The sequence below is a fragment of the Podarcis raffonei genome, chromosome 11 (genome assembly GCF_027172205.1).
Source record: "Podarcis raffonei isolate rPodRaf1 chromosome 11, rPodRaf1.pri, whole genome shotgun sequence".
NCBI lineage: Eukaryota > Metazoa > Chordata > Lepidosauria > Squamata > Lacertidae > Podarcis > Podarcis raffonei.
In genome coordinates, this window is record NC_070612.1 from 16771849 (window position 1) to 16793975 (window position 22127).

A 22127-nucleotide genomic window follows, 5' to 3' on the forward strand; every position below is an offset into this window, starting at 1 on the left:
GCTGACACTGCTGGTTGCTGAAATCTCTCCCTCCCCTGCCCTGCTCTCACAACTCAGTGGAGATGCCGGCAGCGTCCCTTGCTTTTCATTTCTGTTTCATTTGGGACAAATTCAATCTGATAACATTACCCACAATATGTCTGTTCCCTTAAGAAACTTGGAAACATTCCAGGGAGCTTTGTGGGTCAGTTAACAGGATGTGCGCAAGGCCAACTTGACCGCACAAGCATTCCAAGCAATTGCTGGAGGTGTGATTTGTTTTTGTAAGGGCAGCAGCTCGCCCTCTGGTTCAAGGTGGCCAAGGGAAATGGAGGCAGGATGCAATCTAGGCACACAGGACACTTCTTGTGATTGTATAGAGGAACTCCTCTCTCCTTGCTGATGTACAATACTGTGCGTTCTAAAGGGTGCACCAGAATCCTTTCAAACAATTCAGGGGACCCCAAGATACAGCTCTCATAAAGGGAACCCTGACCATTAGGTCCAGTCGTGACCGACTCTGGGGTTGCGCGCTCATCTCGCTCTATAGGCCGAGGGAGCCGGCGTTTGTCCGCAGACAGCTTCTGGCTCATGTGGCCAGCATCACTAAGCTGCTTCTGGCGAACCAGAGCAGCACACGGAAACGCCGTTTACCTTCCCGCTGAAGCGGTCCCTATTTATCTACTTGCACATAACGTGCTTTCAAACTGCTAGGTTGGCAGGAGCAGGGACCGAGCAACGGGAGCTCATCCCGTCACGGTGATTCGAACCGCCAACCTTCTGATTGGCAAGTCCTAGGCTCTGTGGTTTAACCCACAGCGCCACCCGCGACAGCTCTCATATTGCATGCTAAAAAACAACAACATTGCAGAGGATCTGGCAGTGCAACTCTGGGCTGACACATACTATCTTACATTAACTCCCCTTGAGTTATGCTACAGGATACCTGGGAAGTCATGTGTGCTGCCTTTTGTAAGAAGTTTCTTCTCTTTAATGTTAGAACATCCTGGAATTATTTTTTTTAAAGCACATACAGCTTTCCCTTGCAGCAAGGCTATTTTCACAACAGCATCAGCCGAGCCTCCCCACCTCCCTTATCAGGATTTCACATTATTGTGGCTCGTTTGGACTAGTGCACTAACAGAGGAAAACATCTGGGTTTTTGAGGCCCCAAGTAGAATAGAAATCTATCTGAAGCAAAGTAAGTGATGTGCCAAAAAAGTTACATTAGTCACCTACCCTATTAGGGCAAAGTGCCTTTGGCCTCAGTTACCCTATACAGTGGTACTTTGGTTCTCAAACTTAATCCGTTCCAAAACCAAAGCGTTCGAAAACCAAGGTGTGCTTTCCCATAGAAAGTAATGCAAAACAGATTAATCCATTACAGACTTTTAAAAACAACCCCTAAAACAGCAACTTAACATGAATTTTACTATCTAACGAGACCATTAATCCATAAAATGAAAGCAATCTTTAATGTACTTTACTATAAAATAAATAAGAGAGTATTGCAGATGATAAAAATTAAAATTATTACTTTTTTCTTACCTGCACTGATGATAGTCATTCTTTGGATGAGGGACTTTTATCCATTTCCGCATTCACACAATAAATCAATCAATCAGTAGCTGAACTGGGTTCCACACAGTCACAAAAACAAATTAACCAAAAAAGCCTCCAGAACAAAAAAAGCAAAATAAATAGCAAAAACAAAAGCACCAAACTTAATCTGTTCTGGAAATCCGTTTGACTTCTGAAATGTTCGAAAACCAAGGTGCAGCTTCTGATTGGTGCAGGCACCCTGGAAATAATAGCCGACAACCGCATCAGATGTTTGGCTTCCGAAAAACATTTGAAAACCAGAACACTTACTTCCGGTTTTTTTTGCATTTGGGAACCAAGGTGTTTAAGTACCAAGGCGTTTGAGAACCAAGGTACCACTGTATGTAAAATAGGAATAATAAAAGCCAGGTTTCACAATAATGTTCAAAAGATTGTGTGTAGTAGGTGCACAAGGATTCACCTGATCTCCTGACTTGAATCTCCTGTTTTAATTGCTGTTTTGACTGTTTTACTTATGTGTTAATGGACTTGTCTTGCTGTCCATTTTACTTGATGTTTATTTATTTTTTTAAATTGACATTGTTTTATTGTGTATTTAAATAACATGTTGAGAGAGAGAATTTAGTTTCATACTTGTGAACCACTTAGAAGCCACCTTGGCAATTAAGCTGTATATAAACCCACCCACCCCAATATTGTTCCCATTTTAGAGATGAAATAATTAAGTTGAGAAAGACTTGTCAGAAATCACACGTTGAGCCGCAGAGAGAGGGGCACCTTGCGTGTGAAGCTCTCAGCTCCAAATCCAGTTCTATCCAGTGCACTATACTGCTTGGTTCAAAGAAGTAAGTTTGGGACAATCAAGGCCCTGCCAGGAAATGAAGAACTAGCTGCTTTAGAAGCCAAGACAAACACTCCCAAAGTTAGTGATACAATGTGAAAGTCATCACAGCTAGGTCCAATATGAAGAAGGAAGAAGGTGCCTGGGTACTCATAAAATGTTGGAACAGAAACTCCAGGTCCAAACTAGATTGTGGCATTGAAATCTAGACTCCCCCAATCATGCATAAAGCAGGGGGTGGGTGGCTTTTAAGACCAAGGGGGGACACGTAAGAGGTGCTGATCCTTTCCCACTTTGCTGCTGTCTCTCTACCCCTGGCGCTTTCCCATCTGTTAACCTTAAAGTGAAATATAGGCTTTTAATACACTGGAATTGTGAATGGATTTCCTAGGGGTAAGTAATGGCTCCAAGCACATTTAGGACAGTCATGAGACTGGTAGGGCAAAGGTCAAATAGTAGGTAGAGCCACAGCCAATCACAGGTGGAGCCAGCTAATTCTATTTTTGTCCCCATCCTCCTCCCTGTTGACGCCTATACAGGTAACACTGAGATTGAGGAGGAGAATGACAGGCAATGCTACCCCCTGGATTGGTTGGCAGGCAGGTGGGCAACTGGCGGCTGGTTGAAGGCAGACTGAGGTTAATGGGGCAGCACCCCATTTGCCCTAATGGACCAGTCCCTACTAGGAGAGACCCAAGTGGGACATTATCCTCTTACAGGTCTAATATTTTGCCTATAGATGATGACTGATGCAGTTGGGATAGGATTTTCCTGATCGATTGTTCACTTTAACTCCTCGGGGAACTGGGGTTTCTTTTTTACCAAGTGAAGAGAGAGATTTTAAAACTGCTATTCCAGAAACTCAAAGAAAGCTTTCTAAAAACTTGTCAGTACTATTTTTACTACACACACATACACACAGAGGCAAAGAAAGGATTTTGAACCATCAATACAGCAGGAGCTTTTAAGATAGCTTCTAGAGATGCGTTAATAATGCCTTTTAAATCTATGAGAAACCCATTTTGCATTTTTTGTATTACACAACACAATTCCAATCTGATAATGCCATAATTCACCAGCGTTGCAATGCTGGCCTGAGTCTCATTGCTTGTGTAAGATCTATGCAATCCAACCTCCCTTTTGCCCTACAAGCATCTACATGTGGCTCGCCTTATTAGATCTAATAAATCATTTGCAGCCCACAAGCTAATCACCATGTATGATTCTGCATGACTGCTTGGATAAGGATTCTTTTTTTAAAGGGTTGTTGCTTTCTAGGGGGAAGGGGCTATTAATGAATTCCAGTGCCTAACAAAAAGGTCAGGTTTGCCTAGAGATAAATGGTCAGGGCAGCAAACTGTTTAACCGTAAACGTAATATAACAAAACGCCCTGTGCACTACGTTATGCATGGAAAAGTGGGAGGAACTACCTCACTGTCCCCTGGGCTTCCTTCCTGTGTGGCTGCAGGAGCAGGACCCCGGTCAGCAGGGCTTTCTGGTGGAGAATGGGTGGGAGACGAGTTGGATATGGAACAGCTGAGAGGAGAGGCAGCTGTTTACAGTTGAATATTGATGAGTTCCTTACAGCTGAGGAGGAAGGGAAGGTGTTGGGGAGATGTGGTTGTTAGAAGTTCATTGGTGGGGCTAGAGCTCTGGTTGAGCCAAAGCCCAGTGGTGAAAAGGTGCTGGGAAGGAACTTGAGGGGTTGGTAGGTTACTTGGGGAGGTGTGAGTCCTCAGCTTAGGCCCAACTGGTGGCTTAGCAATGAACTGCTTGTGGGTGTTCAGTGGAGGAAACCATGTCCCTAATGAACACTGAACAATCCTGTGGCCAGGGATATTTGTGTGCAGGAAGTGGGGGTATGGATATAGTGCCAGGGATATAGAGCCCTGTCCTGGAAGCCCAACAAAAAGTGCAATGTTTTCTTTTATGCTTTGGCTAGTTGTATTTCATTCTAGGGCCAAAGTAGGCAATCCAACAGAGATTGGTACCCAGAGTCCCTGTTTCTTTAAGTGTTGACCAATAGCAAGAGCAGGGGTTATAATTCAGGCCAGGAACATGACTCTGGGGGAGGAATGCTTACCCCTGTCTCCTGTAATTTTCCTGATCACCTTCCTGATCATGGGTGTAGGCAGGGCTTTTGGGGGGGGGGCAGAACCTCCGTTAACCATGTATTTTTGTTTATTTTTATTGAGGGGGAGCAAAAGGTTCCTTCCTCTCCGCCCCACTGGGGAAAACATAATGTGCACACATCCTGAATATGTTCAGTTTCCCTATTGGGGAAACCAGTTGCTTCAGGATGGTGGAGGTTTTTACTGGCAAGATAAAAGGGGACTGAGTTAGGATGCCCCCCCACCCCTCATTTTTGTTCTACAGCTGACACTGACCAACATGTAAAGAGGCAGGAGACCCAATCACAGATCTCTGCTACGTTGTCTAGTTTGGCAACTTACAAAATTATGTGCAATGATGCATATTAGCTTTCCATGTTATCATTCCAGACACTAAGGGCATTTCCAGATTGTCACTATTTTTGAGTGGTAAAGGTAAAGGGACCCCTGACCATTAGATCCAGTTGTGACCGACTCTGGGGTTGCGGCGCTCATCTCGCTTTACTGGTCGAGGGAGCCGGTGTACAGCCTCCGGGTCATGTGGCCAGCATGACTAAGCCGCTTCTGGCGAACCAGAGCAGCGCACGGAAACACCGTTTACCTTCCCGCTGGAGCGGTACCTATTTATCTACTTGCACTTTGACATGCTTTCGAACTACTAGGTTGGCAGGAGCAGGGACCAAGCAACGGGAGCTCACCCCGTCGCGGGGATTCGAACCGCCGACCTTCTGATCGACAAGTCCTAGGCCCTGTGGTTTAACCCACAGGGCCACCCACGCCCCCCCTTTTTTGAGTGGTACTCAGTTGCAAAAGCAGGCTGTTCAATTAAAGTTGATTGGGAGATCTTGCACAGCAAACCCACCTTCCCCAAAGATCAGGCTTTTTCCGGTAAGGAAAGTGAGTGGGGAAATGCATTGGAAAGTGTGCTTGTTTTGACACAACATCATCTAACCTCCCCACCAACAAATCAGGCTGAACGCTCAATAAGCAGGTTATCTGGAAGCACCCAAAAAGCACTGCTCTGCATGTAGGGGAAAAAGAGAGCAAAAGAAAAAACATTGGTTGGCACCAAAGGAATTGCCAAAGGGAGACAAAGGGAAGCCATTTTAATCTGTTGTTACCTAATTAATCACACCGATTAATTGATTAATGCCTTCTGCCTAACTAAAGAGATAAGCAGTGTGGGGTGGCTCTGGAAATAGCTACGGGGGGAATGTGGGCAATGAAGTACAGACTCAAAAGCTGGTGGTGGAAAGAGACAAAAAAAGATATGAAAGACAAAGGAATGGGGAAGAGAAAGATTTTACATGATAAAAGCAGTTGTCGAATGCATGTCATCTGATTCTCAAGCACCACAAAATACTGAACACCCCCCCCCCAAAAAAAGAATCACACAGACTTTTGCAGAAATATTCAATTTGGATCACAATGAAAAGTTTAGTGCAAGGGTTTCCTCTGGTATATGCTCCAGGATACAGCCTGATCAGTGAAGTGAATTGTTAGTGTAATCGAGCTTAATTAAATGTGTATACAGTACCTGGCATTCAAATGGGTTCCTTAGCTGTTAGATTTATAGCCTTGATGGCATGGAGGGCTGCCTTCAGACAAGGCATTTTAGGCACTAGGCGTCATTTTTTTTTAAGGGATTGTCCAGTGCGATCAGTTGCAATGCTGAGAATTCCTCGTCTAATCCCGTTTTTATGGAACCCATCCTAGAGTAATAAAAGACATTATCGATTAGAGCTGATCTGTGGAATCCGAGAGATAGCAGCACGAGAAATGTTCCTTTCTCTGTACGGAGCTGCCGTCCCTGCTTTTATGGCAAATTAATAAAAAACTTATGTTGAGGCAGGCTTCCACAAATGGTAACTTGCAAAATGGAATCCAGCCCCCTGCCAGCAGTGGATAGCGACTGCTCAGGAGCTTAGGAAACGCACTGTTTTTGCTGACTGAGAAGGTAGAGCGGGGAGAGAAAGCAGGCCGCTAATTATAATCTGAGAAGGGGGAGTGAATGTGACTCTCATGAAGGGAGCCTGCACCTCTGAATTTGCCCCTACACCACTGCTCTGCACACAGGAGAAAAGCCTTTCCTGTCCTTTTGGCGTAACTGGTTGCAATTACATGCCTCTTTGCAAAATGACTTATGCAGAGCCTCATGGATGGAGAAGGATTACATAAGGTTTATATCTGTCCTCAGATATAAGTGCAGATGTCCCCCAGGTCCTATTTTAAATGCAAAGGCTCCATCTTGGATAGCATCCCACTTTCTAGCCCTTTGATATTTTCCTGTAATGCTTCAGGACATGCGATATACATAATCCTCCCAGAAAATGGAAAAAGAATGAGGCTCGGAGTTCCATTTGCCCACCTCTTTATACCTCTCTCTAGCCTATAATGAAAGCAAGCTGTGTGGTCTTCAGTGGAAATGAGAACAACTTTTTCCTCTTAGCAACATTTTGGATAAGCTGCTTCTGTTGTTGGTGGTATCTTTGGGGGTGGGGTATGTTTATTCTTTTAAATGGAAGATGCTGGTATGAGAAACATCAGAATAATTTAAAGACCATAGGCCTTTCAACATGGATTTGGGAGAGGGACAGATAATTTCAGTCAATTAAACAAACATAAATACAGATGGTAACATTGGCACCAGAAGTAATGGCTCCTCCCCAGTTCCTTCCCCAGCAGCCCAAGGCTCCAACGTCTTGTTTCTTGTTGCTCCACTCTTTTCATTTCTCAGCATGTTCTAGGAGACCAGAGGGGAGGGAAGCAGCAGATGGGGCTCCCTAGATTCTTCAGCAGCCTGCCTCATTTCTGTCTCCTGCTCCCCTCCTCTCCTGCCTTTGAGTCTGGACTGCTCTCTGCCACAGCTTCTTCCTGCTCACTAAACCCTGTTCCCTCTTGAGCTTCTGACACCTCCTCCTCCAGGTCTGCTCCCTCTTCTCCCCCTGACCACTCACGGTCGTCCCACCACCATTCCCCTGGTACTGAGCCTTAATCCCTTGGAGGTTCCCCAGCTGGTGCCCTCCAACCACTTCTCTGCCTCCAGCCACTTGACCACATACAGTGAAACCTTGGTTTCCAAACTTAATCCGTTCCGGGAGTCCATTTGACTCCCAAAATGGTTCAAAAACCAAGGCACAGCTTCAGGAAGCTCCTGCAGCCACTCAGAAGCCTCAGAAGTCATGCCGGATGTTCGACTTCCAAAAAACATTTGCAAACCGAAGCAATTATTTATGGGTTTGCGGTGTTCAGGAGCGGATTTGTTCAGCATCTAAGCTGTTCGGGAACCAAAGTTCCATTGTATGTGCCAAGATCCAGCACATGGCCATTGCACAACACAAGGATTGCTCCAAGGGGTAGTGGGTGCCCCTCCAAAATACTTCCTGCTCATCCAGCACTATGCTAAGGTCCTATGTAGCATGGATGAAATTTTTGCACCCCATATAATGCTCTTTACCACCCTACCAGGCACCCAAAAGTAGATCATCTGGAGTGACTTTGATGTACCATCTGTCAGCCCCAATGGGAATATGCAGTCCCATCTGTATCCAGAAGCTCAGACAGGGAAGGTTCATAGCTCAGTGGCGGCACAAATGCTTTGTAGACAAATGGTCAATCTTCACTAGCATCTTCACGTAGGACTGGGAAAGACCCTAGGGGCTGGCGAAATTGGCCCTGGGCAGGGGCACAAAAAGCACCTATCAGACTATGGAATGTATGGCGCATATATGTGTGACACCACTGCTATTGCAGCAAGATCAAACATGGGAGAAGCTGCCCATCCTTCTCGCCCTGTGGTAAAGTGAAATTTTCAGCAGAGTGGAGTAGGATGGGTGGGTTGCTGATACAGCTTCTTGCCGAGGGCACAAGGGACTCTAGGTCTGAAATCCTGGAGAGCTGCCGTCAGTCAGTGTTGTCAGTAATGAACTGGATGGACCAATGGTTTTACTTGATGGAAGACAGCTTCCTAAGTAACCCTCATATTCATCTATGTTATGTGATACTGTGCAACACAATTCTACTGTGCTAGAATTGTTGTGAGATCATCTACCAATGTGACTTTTTCCTCCCAAGCAGAACCTGGAATTTTGTATGTAACTCCTTAAGCTATCTTGAGGGGGTTTGCTCTGATGCTTAATTCTTATGATAGGTCTAGTGGAGATTTAGGTTTAATGTGTTTCTTGGAGAGCACACGATATTCTCCTTTTATTTCCCTACGGCTCTGTATGCTTTGAAGATAATTTAAGAATGAAACATGCTTTGGAATAAGCATTAGGATGAGAGCGGAGAAGGGTATTGGATTACCGACCCCATCTCCCTGCGAGGGCTAAATGTAGTCCTCAGAGAAAAGATACATCAGATCGTAAACTGATGCTATTTGGATGTTAGCCAAAGGTTAAGAATCCCCCACACCCTGCCCAGCCTTTCTGGCATGACTATTAAAAGAAAATAATTGTCAATCGTACAGCAATGCAAATACATCCACTCTTGGAATCTAAGGAAGTGGGGAAAGAAAGATTAGGCTGGTATTCAATGCAATTTTACTCAGAGTAGACCCATTGAAATGAATGTACAGGACTAAATTGGGGTTATTAATTCCCCGCCTCATGGGTGGTCATGTGAAGTGGTCACTTTGTATAGATTTGCAAACACACTCACACAAATGTTGGTTTGCAGCAGTGTGCAAAAGAATCTGAGTCTGTACACAGCCGCTATTTCATGCAATTGGTGTGCCATGAACTGAGAGGCACTGTGTGCTCAGATTTATAGGAGCCACTGAGCATCTGGTATATTGCATGTGTGTGTGTTCATGTATGTGTGCCAGAAATGCCTTTTAAATTAGACCATGTGGAGAAGGCTATACCAGGGCAAATCTTGATGCCCATCATACTGTTTTGCATTTCTTCTTCCTCAAATAATTGGAAGGCCCAGGGTTACTAGACAGAATGTTTCTATTATTATTATTATTATTATTATTATTAAGTTTGTATGGACTTACCAACCAATCTTATGCATATTTACTCTTGCCCACCCTATTCATACTTACTAGAAGTAAGAATTACTAATTTCAGTTTAATTCCCAAGTAAACATGCGTAGGGTGCATCCATAGGATATTTTTGTAATATCTTTTAGAGGCGTAGCCATGCTAGTCTGCTGCAGCTAAAACAAGGAAGAGACTCACACAATTTACCAAAGTATATGCAATTTTTGTACACCTTACTTGGCTGGAGAATTTGCCTGCAAAATTCATAGTGGTGTGAATTCCAAAGGACAGTTGTGTTGAAGTGTGCATACTATTCTGGAAACAGCAGACTTGGTAGCTTTGCCTTTAAATGTGAACTGAATTGAAATTCTCCTCCATCCCTGGTCTGAAGGCATTGAGAATGCGGGCAGCTGCTTCCCCTCCCATCCAGTGGCTCTCCTGGTACTTTTGCCTGCCCTGTCACAGGGCAAAGGTAATGTCTGTCTTTCTTCAACAGGTGAAGGAGGAGCTTGGGTGAAAGGACCAATGGGATAACAAGATGTCAGGGACAGAGGCTGCCCAGCTCCTTGGTGTATTAGAGTTACAGAGACAAAGCATTACCTCTGGACCAAGTCCTGGCAGCCCTATGTTAGTTAGTTAGTTATTTTCTACACTGCCCTTTCTCCTGCCAACCTAGCAGTTCAAAAGCACGTCAAAGTGCAAGTAGATAAATAGGTACCGCTCTGGTGGGAAGGTAAACGGCGTTTCCGTGTGCTTCTCTGGTTCGCCAGAAGCGGCTTAGTCATGCTGGCCCCATGACCCGGAAGCTGTACGCCGGCTCCCTCGGCCAGTAAAGCGAGATGAGCGCTGCAACCCCAGAGTCGGTCACGACTGGACCTAATGGTCAGGGGTCCCTTTGCCTTATACTGCCCTTTACCTGAGGATCACAGGGCGGTTTATAATATTAAAGCACAAAAATACATAATGTAGTTCTGAACCGCCCAGGGATCTTCAGATGAAAGACGGTATACACATTTAATAAATAATAACAGCAAAAACAATAAACCTGGCCCCACAGCTTAAACAGATTGTTTAATAAGCCGAACGCCTGAGAGAAGATGAATGTGCAGGCCGTAGGTAGCCACTCAGAGAGCCAACACTCTGTGGCAAGGTTCCCGGATCCAATTGATCTCAGCCAGGAGCTCCCTGTGGAATTAAAAAATTGCAGCATCTTATCCCCACACGGATGCTGTTCCCTCCACCAAGGGTAATAATTTGCAGCCAGAAATGGCATGCCAGTTTCTAAGGGAGCCCGGTTGCTATGGAGAAGAGGGAGGATTCCCTGCGACTGGCAGAGATTCATGCAAGTCCTTTCCTGGGAAATTGCGTTCATCTTTAAAGCCTCACACAAAGGGTCGTTTGGTATCTTGGCTTCACTAGGAGGGTCTCACTGAGTAGATTTGTGTTGTGTGAAGATGGTTGTCCTTTGATAAATATGGGAACAGCGAGCTACTGGGCGGGAGTGATTGTTCTTGTTTTCAGTCCCGTTTTTCCTCCTCTAAAGCAATCTCCAACTTTCACTGATTCCACACTCAGCCCAGCAGACTCCTTTAGAAAACTGAAGGATAGCTCAGTCAATAGAGCATGAGACTCTTAATCTCAGGGTCGTTGTTTCAAACCCCACGTTGAGTGAAAAATTCTAGAAGAGCCTTGGGGTCCCTTCCAATTCTACAATTCTATGTCTATGTCTAAGAGCATTCCCGTTCATTACAAAATGCTTTCAGTGCCTCTGGACATTGGATGGGCTAGCACTTTCAGTTCCAGCAAAGTGTGCACAGATTTGTAAAGCATGTCCTTCTATTACCTTGAAGGTTAGAGGTTCTTCTTGCCTTGAAACCACAGAATAAAAAAATCGTAGAATTTGAAGGGATACCCAAGGGTAAATCTAGTCCAACCACCTGCAATGCAGGAATCTCAACCAAAACATCCATGACAGATGGCCATCCAACCTCTGCTTAAAAACCTCCAAGGAAGGAGAGTCCACAACCTCCTGAGGGAGACCCGTCCCACCGTTGGACAGCTCTTACTGTCAGAAAGTCCCCCCTGATGTTTAGTAGGAATCTCCTTTCTTGTAACTTGAATCCATCAGTTGGTGTGGAAAAGCTAATCATGTGGCATACTACCCTCTCATCACATTGAAATCCGAAAGATGTTCTCCTGAGCACAAGCGATTAGGACAAAGCTGTAAAAGTGCTTGAAGTAGTAGAATGAGAAGAGGTCTCAGGTCAGATGCCATAAAATGTAATCCAGCTATGAAAACGTTGCTTCTTGCAAATGTATAACCAGCTTACAGAGGTAAGGAGGCATGAGCAGGCAAGCAAAGCCCTCCCTGACCCAGCGGAATTGGTGGCTCTCATTTTATGTGACGCATCCACAAGTCTGGTGCCAGATGCAGGCATCATCATGCCAAGGCCCACACCTCTGAAAGAGACCCCTGTTGACCCCCCGAGACTCCAGGCCTTGTTGCTCCATCTTGCCCCTCAGCTGTACTGACACTGCTTAATTCACCTGCCCTCTCTGGGTGTCACGATCTGGTTTACGGGCGGTCGAAGTCCCAGCTGAGGAAGTCGGGACTGGGGGCAAGATGGCGGGGTGGGAGCAGGAATGAGAGCCCAGAAGCCAGGGGTCCGAGGGTCAGGAAGCAAGAAGCCAAACGCAGCAAGGCAGGAAACGAGTTGCTGTGGCAAAGAGCCGAAGGGAAATGCTGACCTTATAGCCCTTGCCACCAGGTGCAGTGAGTTACCAAGCGGTCTCACTTGTGCGGCCGTGCCTTTCCTCTCCTGAAGAAACTTAGGAAGGCCCCAGTCCTGCGAAGCCCTATTGGTCACAGGGCCTGGCTCCTGCATGCACACCTGACACTGGGCATGCAGTTGGTAGGAGGAACAAGGGTGAGGCAATAGGGCAGCATTCTTCACAAGCCTTGCCCTCTTCCTCTGGTCAGCTGTGTGAGTTGAGCCCACAAAGGGAAGGCAAGTGAATGGGAACTGCCAGTGGAGACCACCGTGATAAAAAGAAGTGGGTCCCACGGAAAGCATCTTGCTTAAAACCTGAAGGCAGAACTGGACAACCATAAAGGCAATGTGGAAGAACCCTTGGTTTTCATCTGTCTCTAAAAGGATTCACCGAGAATCCCATCCCATGCTCTCCTGTGATTTTCAAAAATAAAATAAACTTACCCCCCCTCCCCTTAACAATTCCTTTTTACTTTTTGTAGGTGTTTTGCCAACCAGGACTGACCTGGTTCTTATTCTGATTGCAGAACTAGGCTTATTTGTTATTCCTTTATTCCTTTCTTTGTCGTTTCTAACTCCCGGTTTTCCTTTTTTGGCCAGATAGCAAGAAACAAATCGCAGCTCGTTCTAGAACATGTTTGCAAAAGAGGGCAGGATCTTGCACAACTTCTCTACTTCGTTGTTTAATCCTAAACTCTCTTGCTGGACTGGTCGTTCAGGAATTATTATTTTAAACCAAAGATGAATGGCTTGTCTTGCTAATCCTTACCCATTGTTCTTCTTCAAGAAACCTGCAAGAGAAAGTTTACTTACAGGCCTGATGGTTTACCCGCACCCCCACCTTGGTTCCATTGTTGCTGTGCACTTATCGCAAATGATTTTTGTGTTGTTCCTGGCATTAACATCATTACTCACATGATACAGGCATGAGTGCTTCCCTCAAGTGCTCTGCAACAAAGGAGTTTCAGAGCGTTTCTCAATTTTGTATGGGCTATTAGAAATCTCATACTTCTTAGGACCTGGTGGAGTTACACAGTATTACTCAGAGCCTACAGCCAAAGAATTGTGCAGATGTGAAACTTAGTCCTACCGCCACCCACTGCTTCTCGACCTTTTCTCCTTCCTCTGGATTGTATGTCACAGTTTTGCAGTGACAGCAGGAACCACAACAGGCAAAATCCCCGTCAGGATCTCAAATCTAGATGGAGCAGCTTTCTGACCACTACCTCCTGAGCTTCCTCCATTGCCTGCTCATTTCCTTCCTCTCATAAAAAGCAGCTCCTTTTGATGGGCCTTCTGCAAAGCTTTGCCCCAGGAGCTGTTTTCTCCTTGACTTCTCACTTATTCAGCTATGTGCCTTCCCTTTACTTTATCTCCTTGGTTTCCTGCTTTACTTGAACCTCCTACTTTGTCCCACTTCCTTCAGACTCCATTTTGTTTTCAAACCAGTCTCCTCAGGAGGAAACCCCTCATCCTCCCACTGAACTTAAGCACTGAGAACTTCCTTGAGAGTCATGGGCATAGCCAGACTGGGGCAGGGGGGCAGCTGCCCCCCCCCAGATCAAGTAAAATAATAGACATACTTAACTAACTGACCAATCACGTCGGTTTTCTGCTCCCCCAACAAAATTCCTGCCCCCCCAACAAAAGTCCTGGCTACGCCCATGTTGAGAGTCCACTCTCTCCTTTCGTGCCAGAGTTTCCTCTGCGCTGTACCTCAGCTTCCTTTCCCACCAATCTTTCCTTCACATTTCTTTATTTTTGACCCATTTCTTTCCATTACCTAACCTGCACCCTTCAGGCACTTTGCCTCTGGGCAGCTCACTGTCCCTTAGCTAAATTGTGGGATGCCTTTACAGTCATTGGTCTACCCTGTAAATAATATTTGTGATTTCAATCCAATCCAAACTAGCAACTTTTCCTTACTTCACAGAAATCAGACTACAAACTGTAAACTGAGCAACTGAGCAACTGAACGTTCTGAACCATTCCAACAGCACAATATATAAATTTAGGACTACAGTATGTGCTGCTCTGGTTCTCTGGCCACATGACCCGGAAGCTGTACGCCGGCTCCCTTGGCCAATAAAGTGAGATGAGCGCCGCAACACCAGAGTCGGTCAAGACTGGACCTAATGGTCAGGGGTCCCTTTACCTTTACCTATATGGGAAAAAGAGAAATTAGCATAATCCTTCAATATCAATCAGTGGTTTCCCTTTTGTATTTTGAGTAGCATTTTGTTTGCTACATGGTTGCAGTCAGGACTGTGTGAGCTAAAAATAACCCTAGGATTCTGCACCAAGGTGACTCAAATTCTGCAACTGGTGGAACTTATGCAAATTAATTGTTTTGATACATTTGACTATTTTGGATAATTTGCAGCATGGTTACTCAAGAAGTATGTTCCATTAATTTCAGTGGAGATTCCTCCTAAAGAGGTATGCATAGGATTGCAGCTCATGTCTGCTTTGGGGACAGGGAAAGAGGTTCATGGATGGCGCTGAACTCCAACCCCTGAAAAAATGCTGCTGGGGCGCCTCTGGCTTTGAACATCTCCCAAGGAATTTTACAAGCTATTTCCCGTGCACTGTCTTTGCTGCCCAAACTGGGAGAAATAAATTGTTTTTGTGTGTTGGTTGTTCTTTTAAAAAGCCAAGTTCTGTCACTGGATTCTGCACCCAGTAACCAAATTGTGTGCATTTCTGTCCTCGTGCAAAATTGCAGCCTACAGCACAGAGCCTGCTTGCAGCAGCGCTGAAAAAATAGAGGGTGGGTGGTTCTCAGATGTTTAATATGAATGTAACACACCTGTTTATAGAAGGTGAGGAAGTGAAAACACTGCATCCTAATGAACAGGAGAAACGAAGGCTAAACTATACAGGACTTTGGAGATCCATAATTGAATCTCCTGTGTCTTTCCATTTCTTTTAACAGCAGACTGGGGGGACATGTTTCTAGGAGAAATATGGTCTATATAGAACCTCAGTGCTCAGAGAGAGTATGACAAAGGATAACAGTTTCTAGGAAGAGAGGATTGTAGGCTTTTGTGTTTAGCTTCTTGTGGGCTTGAGCAAAAGGTTGCTGTGTAATATACAGAGTGATTGTGTAAGTAAGTGCACTTCCCCTGATACTGGACTGTGGTCACTGTAGTACAGTGATTGTGGTTACTCTGATCACCACATGGGTGTCTGGAGGAAGTTCTCACTGATTAGACCATCGAAAATTCTCGGCAAGCACACTATACAAATGGCAGATTGGGAAGATATCTAGGCACGTCCCGTGGGAGACACTTGAGGGCTTGCGGAATAAGCAGTCGATGAGTCCAAGGTTTCCATAACGAAATGCTAAAAATAAAGGATTTGTCAGAGCTGTGAGGAGCTCTAAAGTGAGGAGGAGCATGCAGTAAGTCTATAGGAATATCATAGTACATCTGTCAGTTGCTTCTCTGTGGAACATAACTTGGTATTTGCAGTTCCTGCAGAAGAGACTTGTAGGAAGTTATAGCCAGCAGTAGGTCTTTGTAGTGCACACAGTTGATGGGGGGCCTAATGCAGGAATTGACGGGCAGGGCGGGGCGAAACTCTGTAAGACAACTGCTGTTGGGAGGTGGGTTGCCTTTTCATGGGATATGATGTGGGGCAGTGGATTTGGTTGTCTGTATATATTTATAAATAAATGCAACTATTCCAGAATGCCAGTTAGATCCCAGGGACCGCCTTCCAAACAAAACCCAAACTAGGTAAGCTCTGCGTTCCTCGATTTTCTCACCGCTTGGGAGAAGAGCATGTTGGAACCTGACCATCTGGGATGTAACAAAGGTTCCCTTGCCTGGAAGCCTCTAAGCAGCCAGTGCGGTTGAGAGAAGATCACAGTTAAATCCTCTTTCAACCTGGTTTACAAAAAGGAAAAATATTCCGCTTAGGTGGAAGCAAGTTGCACTTTGATGTTCCACATCCCACAAAAGTGTGAATATTGCTGCTGCCTTATAGTCCAATTCTGTGCTCTGGAATCTATAATGATGAAGGGTAGTTGTGTGGGGGTGTTTCGCAGTGCTCTAATTAGAAGTCATATTGATTCCATTGGAATTGCATATAAATGTGTGTAGGATTGCAGCCATATATTTACAGAACATGACTTCCTCCCAGAGAATCCTGGCAACTGAAGTTTGTCAAGGGCACTGGGAATTGTAGCTCTGTGAGGGTGAACTACAGCTCCCAGGAATCTTTGGGGGGAAGCTATGTGATTTAAGTGTACTGTGAGGGTGTGACTTAAGTGTGCACAGGATCACAACCTTACAAGTACAAAGCAAACAAACCTCAAACCTCTTGTCAACTATGGAACATACCGCTTGTCTGTTATTCCAAATAAAACAAAACACATCACCTCAATGGCATCGCAAGCTTCCCTGAGCCTGATCCTAAGCATGTGTACTCAGAAGTAAGCCCTGTTGATTTAAATGGGAATTACTACCAAATAAGGGGCTTATATTGCCAAGTGATCCTAAGAATGTTTGCTTGGAAGCCAGTCCCAGTAAGTGGAGACTCCTGCCAGGTAATTGTGCATGGGATTATCCCTGTGCAACCAAACTCCTGTCCCTGTTTACTCAGGCGGATCTTACTCCCAAGCAACTATGCAACTATAATCTTATAGCTTCCCGCGGATTTAATATTTATTTACTCATATTTATTTTCAACACATATTTTCGTTTTCCTTTTTTTTACTCTGGAGTAAATAGTTCTGGAGGGCACCGCAACGGAAGGTGAAAAACCCTGCGGCGATTTAACACCCATAGAGCCCCAATCCTGCTCGGCGAGTCTACTCGGAGGTAAAGCCCCGCGAGCCTCCGCCTCCAGCGGCGCTAGAGAGCAACCACGCGAGGCCGGGAGCCGCGCAAGCTGAACGCGCGGTTATTGGCTGAGGGGGGGGGGGAGAGGCGGGGAGAAGAACCCTTCCCACGTGACCCACCTCCAGAATGTTGGGTTCTTGCCCCAGAGCCGGCGCCGCGAGTCGATCCCTCGAGGCTGGGCAGCGGCAGCAGCAACAACATAAGCGGCGGCGGCGGCGCCTTCATTTGCAGCGTTCACGTGGGCGCGTGGTGATGTAATCCCTCCTCCTCCGCCCGCCCCGTCGTGGCGCTTGCAACGTCGCGGAGCCGCTCTCCGTTGTTTCTCGAGGTGGGGGCAAAAAGGCAACTTTTGTTTCTTGGGCCGGTTCTGCTCTCCCAGCCGGTGCGCGCGCCCGCCAGCCAGCCAGCCAGCCAGCCAGCCGGGCAGAGGGGAGCCTCCATGGGGTGAGTGCAGCGTGCGCGCCCGGCTCGAACTTTTCTCCTGCTCCTCCCCGCACGTCTCTGCTCCTTTGGGAAGCCGCCCTTCCCAGGCGAACCCCTCTTTCTCCCCCCCCCTTCGAGGTTGCCTCGGTGTCTCCCCCCTCTCGCCTCCCCTCCTTGCGCCTTTTCTCCTTTTGTTGCGCGGAGCCCGGTCGCGGCAGCTCGGCTGGGGGGCACCGAGGAGGAGGAGGGAGACGGGGGCGCTATGAATGGGAGCATTGTCTCGCCCTCCCTTCAGGAAAGGTTTGGGGTGGAAAGCGAGCGGGGGGGGGAGCGTGTTTCGGGGTGCGTTTCAACGGGGAGGGGGGGTTCCCCTTGGGTCTGCTTCAAGGGAATGAGAGAAAGTAACAGAGAGGATAAGTGGTGCCTCTGGAGAAGGGTCCGGGAATGGGAAATACGGGGGGCTCCCCTCAGCGCGGGGGGCTCCCCTCAGCTCGTTTCCTTGCAGTTTGGGGTCCCTGAAGTTTAAACGGGCTTGTGGAGGATAGAGAAGCCGATTACACGCCCACGAAGTGATTGCTGGAAGGGCGGGGGTTGCTTTATAGGTGCTCCATCTCTCTCTTTTTTTCTCTCCTTGCGATTCAAATCAGCTTTTGGTTTCTGTTGTATGGTAGATGGGAGGCCTTTTTTTTTCCTTTGAGAAAAGGGGGGGGGGAGTTCCTCCGGGGGAAAAGATGGGAAATGACACCTTCTGTCCCAAGAAGGAAAAGAGAGCTTTTCTTTCTTTCTTTCTTTCTTTCTTTCTTTCTTTCTTTCTTTTTCTGTCTTTCCCCCACAAGCAGACAACACAAAGCTGTCCCCTCCAGTGCGTTTTCCTTCCAAAGACCGCCTCAGCGCAACCTTTAGGGGGAAGACCTCTTCGCTCCTTTCCCCCTCCATCCCATAAGTGCTCATTGCTGTGGTCTAGACCCACCAGGGCTTTGGAAAGTTGACAGCTCCACAGCTTACATGTGAGTCATAATCACTGGGTAAGCTGAAAAGGCTAAAGAAATCAAAATCTTTGGGTTTCCCTCCTGCTGCCAAGGTATCCTCGAAGCAGGATTTTATTTAATTTTTTTTTTTTTGAGAGTGGAAGAAAAGATCCCATTGGAGGGATATGCTCAGGGTAAGCTGGTGGATTTTTCACACCTCCTAAGGGGATTTATCTTTTTCAAGGTACTTATGCTTAAATTTCTAATGTGGTGAGCTTGTTTGTGGTGGTTTTTTTTAAAAGGGAGATTTTACCCATGTGTACCAGTTCCACACTGATGAGTTCTGAGCATAATTTACTGGATAATAAAAAGGTTCTACATATGAAATGAAGGGAACCATTAACATCGATGAAAATCTACCCTTGTACTCTAGCTCACAACGTGCTGTGGGCTGTGCCAGTAAGGTGTGAGAATCTATTTCCAGCTTTACTTGCCTGGTGGGAAATGTTAAAAAATGCCATTCTTGGATAAAGAAGTACAAAAGTAGTTTTTTATCTTTCAGGGTTGTATTTATAAACTGGCAACACCTGCAACTTTTGATTGCAGGGTGGCTTTTCCCTAGTTAATCGTGGCTAGCCTGCAATCTTTCAGATGTTGAGAATCATAGAATTGTAGAGTTGGAAGGGGCCAAGAGGCTCATCTAGTCTAGTCCCCCTGCACTGCCCAAGGTGCATGAACTTAAACCCATGAACTTGAGATTAAGGTTCTCATGCTCTACTGACTGAGCTATATGGTGGACACCAGCTCCACCATCCTTTGCCTTTGGTCAAGCTGGTTAGGGCTGATGAGAGTTGGAATCCACCAATATATGGAGGGCCACAGGTTCCCCTTCCTGCAACAGGTTACATTTGAAGTTGTTGGAGTACTGATCTAATTAGCCAAATACTGGTAGTGGCTCTCAAAGATTTCGGAAGAGACATTCCCAACTTTACCTAGAGAAGCCAAGGATTCAACCTGTGACCTTTTGCACGCAAAACAGATGCTCTGCCACTGAGTTATGGCCCTTCCTGTGCATTAAAGGTAAAGGGACCCCTGACCGTTAGGTCCAGTCATGACTGACTCTGGGGTTGCAGCACTCATTTCACTTTATTGGCCGAGAGAGCTGGCGTACAGCTTCCAGGTCATGTGGCCAGCATGACTAAGCCGCTTCTGGAGAACCAGAGCAGTGCATGGAAACGCCGTTTACCTTCCCGCTGCAGCGGTACCTATTTATCTACTTGCACTTTGACGTGCTTTCTAACTGCTAGGTTGGCAGGAGCAGGGACCGAGCAATGGGAGCTCACCCCGTCATGGGGATTCGAACCGCTGACCTTCTGATCGGCAGGTCCTAGGCTCTGTAGTTTAACCCACAGCGCCACCCGCGTTCCTGTGCATTAGAATAGATTTATTTCAAAGGCAGCATCACTTGATCAAGATTTGAGTGTCACCAGTGAAGGTTTGGGGGATTTGTTGCAGGTTGTAACTCAAATTAACCATTGCATTGTGGGCTGTTATCATTGGAGGGGAGGAGTCACTTTTTACACATTATGTGTTAAGTAACCTGGATTTGCTTCTGATCGTATGCCAAGTAGGGTGAGGCCAATTGCATTCAGACATTATAACACAGATATTTTCAGAAACCTTTTTATCACTTTTCCACATTATATTTTTCCAAGTGTACACCTAAGCATGTAATGTGTAAAAAGGCCCATTAAGTAATTCCATGTTGAACTTATCCTATAGATGTTGAATCCAAAGGTTACTGTGGTATCTGAGAACTTCATGATCCGAGTTTAGCTGTAAATTTTGTATTGTTTGTTAAATAAAAACTTGGGATATGCATACATCTATCTCCTTCCATTACTTTAAAATGAGCGTGCTTTCATAGCTGTATTCCCTATAAGTATGGCAGCACCATGTAAATGCATCCATCAGAAGGTGCAGGAGAAAGCCCTTGCTGCCTTCTGGCTGTTAGAAGCATATAAGATTTTGCACAGACAGCCAGATTCTTGATGATCGGTGGAATACAATGGAACAAGGACGCTTGATTGGATGGCTTTCAACCATCCTTTCACCTTGCACTTTGGTGCTGAGCCAGATATTGTACTTCATGGTTGGCAAATGTAGCAGTTTAAAATGACAGTGAGGCTAAAAGGGAGTAGTACATTTGCAAGAATATTGTGAATGGAGCAAGGCTTCTAATAGCTACCATTGATCTTGGAATGCCAGACAAAATAGGTCCTTGTAACTTCTGGTGTGTGTGTGTGTAAAGTTTATTTCTGGTAGGGAGAAACTGTTGCACTTCACCCATATTTCCTTTCCACTTGCCATATTGGTGCTCAGGCCACTGCTTATTATTGAAACACTTTTCTAAATGGATATGTTTTAAAAAGCAAACTTCAATGGAGTACTAGTACAAACTGTTGCTAAATGCAGTGTACTGATTTGCTGACGTACTTGTGGGGTGGGGACATCTTTTCACTGTCACTGTCACTCATCTTTTCACTGTCACTGTCACTCAGGACAGTGGACCAGGCATACACCTCTCTCTTTGCTCCATCCAAACAAACAAGAGGTGTTAGCAGAATTCAAGAAAAAATTTTAACTCTGCAAAAACACCTGGAGTGCCAGTGGGGCCAGTGAGCGTGGTGACCTGGGGAGAGGGCTGCATTTGACCTCTGGACCTGAACTTCCTCAGCCCTCTTTTAGAATAATGTAAAAAGATGGATAGTAAGGATGCAGCTTGCTAAGTAGTGAATCCTCCTTTCTGGGACTGCTCCCAATCTCTGACAAAGCTATCAGTTGCCAGGAAAGAGACGCAGGGGTTTCATGCACTAGAGAGAGTTAAAATAGCTGTATCCCCTGCCTTGGAAATGTTAATTTGGTTCTGGTACATCATCCTTCAGGCATACTTGTGATTCAGTAGTCAAGGTGAAACCTGTGGTTCATTATGATAGCTAATTGGCTCCATGAAAGCTGTGTGAGGCGGGGGCTGTGGCATTTGAATGATACAGATAATTTGATTTGCTCAGCTTGAGCCTATACATTGGGGGCCTGTGGGCTAGATGTGGCCCCTTGACTCCTGCTTCAGTTAGGTTTGCAGAAATGCCTCCTATTTATTGCTAATTTTCAGCCTGTCTTCACCTTGGCAAGCTGGGTTGCAATACTCAGTGATGGATCTTAAGTGCCTGTGTCCAAGCTGTGTACTTGGGTGAGAATTGTGGTCTTCAAGAGGGATAGAGAAAGGCATGAATTCCCAACTCCCATCAGACCTGGCTGGCATAGCAGATGGCCAGGAAGGATGGAGTTCGTCTAGCAACATCTGTAGGACCACAGGTTCCCCATCCCTGGACTGAAGGATACTTAAAAAGAAAAAAAAGTAGTCTTGCTTTCTACTGCCCCAGAAGACAGGACTAGCTCTAATGAGCTTAGCAGGCAGGAGAGCCTATTTCAGAGGTTTCCAAGGAGTCTGGACAGTTATTATTATTTATAATAATTTCATTTCTATACAACTTTATACTTTAAAAAAATCTCATAGTAGTTTGCAACCCATTAAAACATCAAATGAAACATTCAAGCTTCAAAGAAAACTATTTCAG

At 45.7% G+C, this 22127-nt stretch overlaps 2 protein-coding genes across 4 annotated transcripts in view; one reads left to right on the plus strand and one right to left on the minus strand.

Annotated features, from left to right (window-relative positions):
- Positions 1-5307: 5307 nt before the first annotated feature.
- On the minus strand, positions 5308-20312 carry LOC128423679 (uncharacterized). The gene is made up of 3 exons (XM_053409119.1): positions 20292-20312; positions 17218-17744; positions 5308-6207 (listed from the first exon to the last, which is right to left on the minus strand). The coding sequence occupies exons 1-3, from the start codon at positions 20310-20312 to the stop codon at positions 6117-6119; spliced, it is 639 nt and encodes a 212-aa protein (XP_053265094.1). The 3' UTR covers positions 5308-6116.
- The window catches only part of RAI14 (retinoic acid induced 14), a 100526-nt gene continuing 95738 nt past the window's right edge, over positions 17340-22127 (plus strand). For 2 of the 3 annotated variants that reach the window (XM_053408913.1, XM_053408916.1), the window contains exon 1: positions 17454-17542. The gene's annotated coding sequence lies outside the window, so the exon portion shown is untranslated. Of the gene's footprint in view, positions 17427-17453; positions 17543-22127 lie in introns of those variants that run through there. The other variant, XM_053408914.1, reaches the window with a different exon arrangement.

Coding starts and splice junctions, on each gene's coding strand:
- LOC128423679 (XM_053409119.1), bottom strand. CDS start 20,312: ATGAAGTTCTCAGATACCACA. Junction 17,745..20,291: donor TGAAGTTCTCAGATACCACA/GTAACCTTTGGA, acceptor GGTGCCCCCCAG/CCGAGCTGCCGCGACCGGGC. Junction 6,208..17,217: donor AAGAACCCAACATTCTGGAG/GTGGGTCACGTG, acceptor TTATTACTCTAG/GATGGGTTCCATAAAAACGG.